The following is an 8,835-nucleotide window of genomic DNA, read 5'->3' as shown; positions in this document are numbered from 1 at the left end:
CCCCCTCAAACCCTAGGCTGATGAGTCACATCATATATATGCTTGGAGATATAGTTCTTGTGTTAATCCTATGTACTATTCCAATAAATTAATTTTTTTTTTCTTTCTTTTCCCGGCAGTTGATAACTTGATAGGATCCTTGCACTAAAGTAGGAATGATTTTTACTCATCTGTTTGGATTAGTGGTCCTACTCAGTACTTATCTACCAAAGAGAGAAGAGAACAATGTTTTAAAAAAGAAGATACTGCTACTACTTTGCTACATTATAAGATGGTCTCACTTATGTTCTTAGCTCCACATCCCAACCTCATCAACAGACACAAACTCTGAAACAAGTATAGTAAGAAAATGCCTATGTGGATTTCAAGAGGTACAAGTGTGCCCCTATCTGAAGAGCAGCTGAAGGGACTTCTCAAGAAATATGACACCAACGGTGACGGCAAGCTTAGTAGGAAAGAGCTGAAGGCGGCCTTCAAAAGCCTAGGGTTGCATTTCAGCAGCTGGAGAGCTAGACGCGCATTTCGCCATGCAGATGCTAACGGAGATGGATTTATTAATGAAGAAGAGATGAATGAGCTTGTCAAATTTGCTTCCAAATGGGGATTTACTATCGGCTAGCTAGATTTTGTAATTATTTTGCATCCAAAGGGTCTAATATATAGTAATATATATATACATATATATATATATATAATATGCATGTTATATAGCTACTTAATTAGCATGAGGTCGCAAAAGCTGCATGCAGCTTCTTATGTATATGGAAAAGCATGCTTAAGTAATGTTAGAATCTTTTAAGGTAAAATTCATCTTGTGTAGATCATGTGAAAATTTTAGCTAAGTAAATATTATATGTGTGTATATACTTAAAGCTTTTTTTTTTTTCTAAAAAAAAAAATAAAATTCCCCATCTTAAATTTTTTATTAATTCTCACTCCGATACATAAAATTTTAAAATTCTCCCACAGTTTTAATCTTTAACCTTCAATTTGATCTCTCGTTCTCTAGCCCTTTAGATCATTGGACACTTCATATCTCCATAGTTAATCCTCTCTTCTTTTTTTTTTTTTTAATTATTTATTTATTTATTTTAGGTCTTCTAGAACCTTATATTTTTCTTTAATGAAAAATCACAATTTCTAAGAAGGTAAGGGAAAAAAAAAAACCAAAATAAAATACTTTTGTCTGCTTCTCTTTTATGGAAATCATAAATTTACACTAGTTATAAAAAAAAAAAATATGTGAGGACCAATGATGTTTTAGAAAAAAAAAACACGCAATTCTCTTATTTATTTGATTTGATTTAATTATCAGTTAATTTTTTATTTGGAGGACTTAATTGAGAATATTTCAAGTTCCTAATACAAAAACAAGTTAAAATATTTATTTATAATTATTGCAAACAAGAACTTTCTATATTTGTTGAACTGTAACGAATTTAATTTATTAAAAATTCTTAATAGTATTCATTGAATCACTCGAGGAATTACTAGGATACAAGCACATAATTGAATATGTTTTATTTTGATTTATTCTAGCTGTTACTTAAATATGCAGTTTTTTCTCTTCAATTTATATGAAAATCTTGCTTAGTATAAATTTTTTTTGATGTTACGCTTGGTAGTATTGAATCAGCACTCTAAAATCAGAATTAGAAGAAATTTAGTTCAATTTTTAACAGAATTAGAAAAATTTAGTTCAATTTTTAACGAAATTCTCTCCAATTCCATTTTTAAGGCGCGAGCACTCCCAAGTTGAGCTATTATCAATTAAAATTAAATTTTTGTATTTATTATTTCGTTCAATTTATTTTTGCCAGTAAGTATTTGGTTCATTATTATTCTTCAACGACTTCCCCCAATTGAAATCTGCCTTGTTACTGTTCCAAAAGTAAGATATACAACGATATTAAAGGATGGTGTGAGTGTGTGTACATATAAGTATATAAATCATATAGAGGTTAATTCAGTGATGTAAAATGCAACTTCACTCTCTCAATCATCTATAAAACTTTATAGTTATCTTATAAAATAACAATAAAAAGAAAAACAATTATCCAAAACAGGCCACCTGGAATCTAGACGTTGTCGGACAGTGTGAGTTTCTGCTTTTGCCACCCTCAATTATTGAAGCATGATGCTGATATAAAGATTTGTTCTGAGCTTCTCCAAAAGTGAGATACTTTCAACTGTATTCTGCATGAGACATATTGTCGGATGGCAACCCATAATAGTATTCATTGAATCACTGTAAGATGGAACGAGGAATACACTAGGATACAAGCACACTTAAATGGTATATCTCTCCTTTTTATAGGGAAGATTGAGTGTTCGGATTCGAGACAAAATATAAAGTATATGGGTATGAAATTGCTTGAACTTTTCGAAGATAAAAAAAGGTAAATTAAATTAGACGAGAGTGTAACACCATTATTTTCCTCCAAACATTTGCAGAAGTGGGTGAAGGCTGAGTAATAGCTTTCTATAATACGACCATGTTATCAATCATGAATTTTAATTTTGAATTATTTTTATTGGTAAGGAAAATCAATTTCTCTTTTCCAAAATTCAATAAAGTTTATGTCCAATGATCTTGCATACAACTACTGTTTAGGTGCCTCCTTATGCTCTTTGGTTTTTGTTTAGGACGCCTCTATGAGTTCTCTTGTAATATGATATATGTCGCAGCTTTCTCAATTGTTTGTACAGATTCGTTAAATGCTTTGACATCTCCTGAAGTTTCAGTTTAATGCTCTCATATTAAACCTAGGCCAATTTTGCTCTCACACTCCCTTTTTAAAGTATGAAAAATATGAGTATACTATTATACCCTTGGCTTTATTTAACCATGAAAAATATATTGCTGATATGTGTAAGCAAAATGTGAAATGACAATACCATCCGCCTATTCCAATTTTCCCAGCACTCTCTTTCTTAGTCTAGAATTTCACTTATTTTCCCTCTCTAAAATGGCTCCCAAGGCAAAGAAGAAGACAATGGCGGAGAAGAAGCTGCCAAAATGGTTGATGCGGACGATGATGATAACGGTGAAGTGATCAGATTGAGCAAGAAGAAACCCGGCCAGACCCGGACCACGGCGAGAATGATGTTGAGCAGCGATGTTGCCCAGCTAGATTTCGTCAACGGCGATGAGAAAGGGGGGCTCGGTTGTTGATGACGATGAGTTTAGAACCTACCGGCGACAAATGATAGAGATGGATCTTGAACAAAACAATGGATGTGTCGACTGTAGAAGTCGTGAATCGTGATCATCGGTCATCGGGCAGTAATCCTCTCCATGGCACCTCTCACTGGAGGTTGTCCATGGCAGATTCAATGGTTGGGATGAAGCCACGTCAGCCTACCTTTCCATGTCATTGCCTTGTCAGTGATGACGAAGTGCCAAGTCAGTAATAATTTTTAAACCTTACTTTTTTTACCATGTACGAATAGTGTAGACAATATATATACTAACTATATATGAATACAATATACCAAAACCATCCTCACCACCGGTCCTCCTCCACCACCATCGCAACCGTCGGCAACACCACTGCACCACATAAAAATTTTCCAATCTCCAAAATACCCCTTCTCCTCATTCAACATTTTTGCATTTTGTGGTCCCCACAATTTTGTCCTCTTTCGTCTTTTCACACCAGATACGGTTCCTCTTTTCTTCACCGGTGAATCAGCTGTCTGAAAACAACGGCGCGTGACCGAACAGATCATCCTCTAGCTTCGGTTCTCTCTCTGGAGGACCGGGAAGTCCTGGCCTACATGATTACCAGGTCGATGATGATGTCCACCTTGAACTCGTCTTCGATCAGCGCCAACGACAAGAAGAAGAAGAATTTCGACACCCACAAGCCTCCAGTCTTCGATTGTGGCTGTTTCGACTACTACACGAGCTATTGGTTCTGATCGGTTGGTCAATTATACATCAACCTTCGCAATAGCACGAATCATTGTAAAATAGGGCTATTGGTCGGGTAAGTCGAACCACTGGGACTGCGCTAGTCTATGGCGACCTAAGTGTCTAGAATCGTTTTTAGAATGATAAGGGGTAATAAGGGTTTGTTTGTTTGTCACTGAAACTACGGATTCAGAATGCATAAAACGATAAATTGAAGGAGATTAAAAGGAGTGAAACTTAGGTGGAGAGGACTAGGGAAATGAATCCACCACACACCTCATAAACATGCTAGCTTGCATATAACTTGGGGAACTACTTATGTAAATGACCATGATATATAGAGATGCATGATAACTACACCATCTTCAAGAAGTTCATACAATCAGAGCTAAGTATAAACCATCTAAGTATAATCCCCTAGGAATGGCCTATCAAATCCCTTACTTTGTATGGTAAATGCACATGTAATCAAAGACTAAGTATAATCCATCCACGGTTGGTATGAACCATCTACCTAACTACATTAAACTAGGGGTGTAGTATGGTTCATCGTTCCTAGGAATGGACTATCAAAACCTTCACAAGACATGCCAAGAAAACCATTTCATATTTTCATCTCCATTCTCACTATGAAGATATAAGCCCTATAATCATGAAAACATACAATCTAAGACAAGATGATACATTTAACACAATCATTTATTGAATTGAAGAACATTTACAACATGTGTAAGTCTCTAGAATATGAAAAGATCACAAATACACTTCATTCCCCAAATTAAAACAAGATTATAGCATGCTTACAAAGGAGGCTTCATCACCTCCCTAGATGGAGGTTTAGTTACCCATTGATGCACTAGAGGAAGGAGGAAGCAAAGCCTTGACCTCCATTTTCGAGCTCCCCTCTTCTAGCTCCAAGAACACACCTTTCTTGCTCTATTCTCTCTCCTCTATCTTGTAAAAATGAAACTCATGAAATGTGTGGCTCTTATCCCTCTTATCTACCACCAAACTAGGCTCTCTCTCTCCTCCAAAAACATCCCCAACCACCTCATTAATAGGGAAATCCAAAGTTGGAAATTTCAGAGCACAAGTGGGCTGTCTTGTGGAGCAAACTGCCCAAATTTCGAGTGCTCGAAATAGGGCCCCGAGCACTCAAATTCAGTGTAAAAAGCTCCATGCTTCATTTGCTCCGCCCAGACCTACTTTGATGAATGGCCATAACTTTACGCTCCGAACTCTGAATGACAAACGGTTTAAAGATTTGAAGAGCTGATTCAGAGCTTTAAAAACTTCATGTTTTGATGAAGACCCAAATCTCAAGTCTGGTTGGTCGAAAATGGGGAGAAAGGCAGTACTTCAGTGTTGCCAGGTAGTTCTGCGCACCTCTGGTAACAAGGCCATAACTCTCTGCTCTGAGCTCCGAATGATGAACCGTTTGAAGATTTAGAAAGCTAATTCAGAGCTCTAAATCTTTCATGTTATGATGGAAGTCCAGTTCTCGAGGTTTCTGGGTCAAAATGGCGAGCAAAGTCCTGACTCCACTGCTGATCTCGTGAAGCAATCTGCCCTAATTTCGAGCACTCGAAATAAGGTCTCGAGCACTCAAAAATTGGCCAGAATGCCTTATGCTTGGTTTGCTCCGCCCGGACCTACTTTGGTAAAACGGCCATAACTTTGCGCTCTGAACTCCAAATGATGAACCGTTTGAAGATTTGGAAAGCTAATTCAGAGCTCTAAAAAGTTCATGTTTTGGTGGAGATCCAATTCTCAAGGATGGTTGGTCGAAATTGAAGAGCAAGGCAGAAATTCATTGCTGCCAGGCAGTTCTGAGCACCTATGATAAGAAGATCATAACTCTCTGCTCCGAACTCCGAATGATGAACCGCTTCAAGATTTGGAAAGCTGATTCAGAGCTCTAAATATATCATGTTATGAGGGAAATCCAGTTCTTGAGTTTTCAAGGTCAAAATGGCGAGTAAAGTCCAGGTTCCACTGCTGCCAGAAATTCAGCATTGTGACCTTTGATGTTCAAAACTCCACAAAGCATCCTTCTTGCTTCTTTTTGGCCAATGAACCTAAAAATATGCAAAAACGTGCATATGAAGGTAATCTACATAATTAAACAAATAATGGACTTAAATAATGCAATTAAGGGCGCTTGAATATGCAATATTCGGCGCTTATCAGGTTCCAGTGGGACTCGTCACCGAATCGTGAGCTCATCCACCAAGCGATTGAGGCCTTCGTGGAACACTTGGCCAATGGCGTTGACAATTTCAGAACCCAAAATAAGGAATCACATCAAATTTCTTCGGAGAAGGTGAATACAACCACAGCATACCATGGTATGGAAGCTTCTCTTACTGGCTTTCATTTGATTACTTCTTACATATATAGCTTTATTATTTTTTATTTTTGTACTATTTTGCAGATTTGTTGAATTGGGTTTGGGATGAACAGACTCATTTGTGGGTTCTTGTGCTGACTTTGATTCAAATAAAGAACCTAGAATCATATTTCTTAAGGTTGAGCTACGAAGACCCTGTAATTTATGTTTTTGGTTTGTGCAGTTCCTAATTTAGATTGTAAGGTGTTGCTGGTAATCATTTAGAATTTTAGATCTACTCGTTTATTTTTATTTCACAGATTATTGATATAGGAAAAAAAAATAGTCGAAAGATCATTATTTGATAGTGGAATTAGTGATTTTCTTAGATACACAGGCTAAAGTTGGAGTTCTAGACTATTTTGTTGATGGGTTTTGCTTAGATTTTGATTTAGAAATAGGAACTGAGTTATTGAAAAAAATCTTTGTTGTTGTGACTTTGAGAAAAAAGATGGTAGTTTTTTAAGTTTTGGATTGTTTTTGTTGATGGGTTTTGCTAGATATCAATCACACCTTGAAGTGTTCTAGTTGCAGAGTAATTGTGGCTGAGGAAGTTGGTGTTGGGAATGGAGGAACAAATAATTTTTGGTGTTGGTTCTTCTGCAAAATTAGCTAGGGAAGTGAAATTAGAAAAAGATGAAGAAGAGTTTCAGAGCTGTTGTGAAGATGAGGATGAATTGAAGGAGAGTTGGTTTCGGTAAGACTTGTCGCTGACCTGTGAGCTCATCAACCAAGTGATTGAGGCCTTCGAGGAACACTTGGCCAACGGCGAGAAGTCCAAGAAAAGAGAGAAAGGGAAGAAGAGAAAGAAATTGGGTTGCCAGTCCGTCGAAAAGACAGCTGATGTGCCTGACGCAATCGTGTCGGAGTTTGAGAAGGGTTCTTCCTCTTCTGTGGGTTCGTCGAAAAAAAGACTCTTCCCTTCCAAAAAAGGCTAAGGAGGCAACGGATGGAGGTGGAGATCTTGCCGTGGACGAGGTTGGTGTCGAAGTGGTAGAGGTGGAAGGTGAGGTAAGGGAAGGTTGTGAGGATGGTGCGGCAGAGGTTGGTACGGTGGTGAGCGGTGAGGAAGTAGAAGACAATGTTATCCGGGCAGGAGAAGTCTGTACAAATACATAGGGTACTATTATATAACTACAAGATAAATACTATATGTACATACCTGCCATGTCACCCATGCCACGTCAGCAATGGACACCCTCCAGTGAGATGGTGTCCGGAGATGATTTTTCCCCTCCGTCATCCCCTTAGTCGTGATCTCCTCTTCCATCCTTTTCCTCTCTCCATTACTTCTCGTTGAGCAAACCATCAAATGATTAGAGAGAGACTATGAAAAAAATGAAATCTTTTAATTCATTTGTTTACTGATTTTCTAGTCAACTTCTCTCTGGGAGAGGATTTTGAAAGATACCCAGTTGTTTTCTGGTAATTATTTTGCTTCTTTCAGTCTGTAGGGGTTCTTTTTTACTAGGTAATAAAATAGCAATAAAATAGAGATATAAGGAATACAAATACGAAGGAAAAATAGAGGAGATGCTCAGTGCAGGAGGAGGAGAAGAAGACCAACTATCAAGATCAAGATGGTGTTAGGGCGAGTATATAATATTTCATGACAGCTTTTCTTCCTTTCGGGGGTTGGTTCTTTCTTCATAGGACAGTGCCATTTATAGATCTAGATTCCATTGGTTATTATCTAATGGTCCCTTTTATGCATGGTCCCTCGCATGCATCACCCCCAATCTGGATTACATGAGTAATCCTGATGATTTAGGGGTCTGAAGGGTCTAATCCTTTCCTCGAGCCTTGTCCCATGTTGCCATGTCACTTCTCCCCTAATCAGGGGCATTAAATGTTGCTTAGCCATCAGTTGGTCAAGCCTGACATAGCATTAATTGTGATTTTAAGGTTTGCTGTCACGACGTGTATAATCCTGTCATCTTATTAATTGGGCCTTGCCGAGAGCGAAGGCACCTCTTGACTTCTCATCCACCAATCCAAGATCCTCCTAAGTTTCCCAAAACATAGATTCCCATAACACGAAGATCCTACCTTCATCTCGTGCTAAGGAGCTCCAATCTTTTAAAATAGCATCGTCTGGCGTAACACCAGGATTCGGGATATTCAAGAGTCAGTCTCTCAAGACTTGATGCGCCTGGTGTGGTGCCAGGGCTTGGAATGCTTGAGGATCAGCTTCTCGAGGCTTATTGGGCCTGGAGCAATACCAGGGCTTAGAGTGCTCGAGATTTGATCTTTTACGGCTTGATGAGCCTGGAGTAATGCCAGGGTTTAAAGTGCTCGAGATTTGATCTTTCGAGGCTTGAGGGGCCTGGAGCAATGCCAGGGCTTAAAGTGCTCGAGATTTGATCTTTCGAGGCTCGAGGGGCCTAGAGCAATGCTAGGGCTTAATGTGCTTAAGATTTAATCTTTCGAGGCTTGAGGGCCTAGAGTGATGCCAGGGCTTAGAGTGCTAGAGATCTGATCTTTCGAGGCTTGAGGGGCTGGAGTGATGCTAGGACTTAAAGTGCTCGAG

At 38.3% G+C, this 8,835-nt stretch overlaps 2 protein-coding genes across 2 annotated transcripts; both read left to right on the top strand.

Moving 5' to 3' along the window:
- The first annotated feature begins 349 nt into the window (after positions 1-349).
- On the top strand, positions 350-3,175 carry LOC132277550 (probable calcium-binding protein CML10). The gene is made up of 2 exons (XM_059779400.1): positions 350-614; positions 2,982-3,175. Exons 1-2 carry the CDS (start codon positions 350-352, stop codon positions 3,173-3,175), a joined length of 459 nt encoding a protein of 152 aa, XP_059635383.1.
- Positions 3,176-3,234: 59 nt separating this feature from the next.
- Positions 3,235-7,179, top strand: LOC132277548 (uncharacterized). The gene is made up of 4 exons (XM_059779399.1): positions 3,235-3,410; positions 3,696-3,917; positions 6,107-6,264; positions 6,351-7,179. The coding sequence occupies exons 1-4, from the start codon at positions 3,235-3,237 to the stop codon at positions 6,494-6,496; spliced, it is 702 nt and encodes a 233-aa protein (XP_059635382.1). The 3' UTR covers positions 6,497-7,179.
- Positions 7,180-8,835: the final 1,656 nt, after the last annotated feature.

Source organism: Cornus florida, unplaced genomic scaffold (assembly GCF_030987335.1).
Source record: "Cornus florida cultivar Cherokee Brave unplaced genomic scaffold, ASM3098733v1 CherokeeBrave_3.0.0_Hap2_Chr10, whole genome shotgun sequence".
Classification (NCBI taxonomy): Eukaryota; Viridiplantae; Streptophyta; class Magnoliopsida; order Cornales; family Cornaceae; genus Cornus; species Cornus florida.
Note: the sequence above shows the minus strand (reverse complement) of the source record. Positions and strands in the feature narration are given on the sequence as shown.

Bases quoted from the DNA above. Each gene is read 5' to 3' on its own strand.
- LOC132277548 (XM_059779399.1), top strand. From the start codon at position 3,235: ATGGATGTGTCGACTGTAGAAGTCGTGAATCGTGATCATCGGTCATCG. The intron at 3,411-3,695 runs GTAATAATTTTT...CCGGTGAATCAG, and splicing joins GATGACGAAGTGCCAAGTCA to CTGTCTGAAAACAACGGCGC. The intron at 6,265-6,350 runs GTATGGAAGCTT...ACTATTTTGCAG, and splicing joins TACAACCACAGCATACCATG to ATTTGTTGAATTGGGTTTGG.
- LOC132277550 (XM_059779400.1), top strand. From the start codon at position 350: ATGCCTATGTGGATTTCAAGAGGTACAAGTGTGCCCCTATCTGAAGAG. The intron at 615-2,981 runs GCTAGCTAGATT...ATGGCTCCCAAG, and splicing joins CAAATGGGGATTTACTATCG to GCAAAGAAGAAGACAATGGC.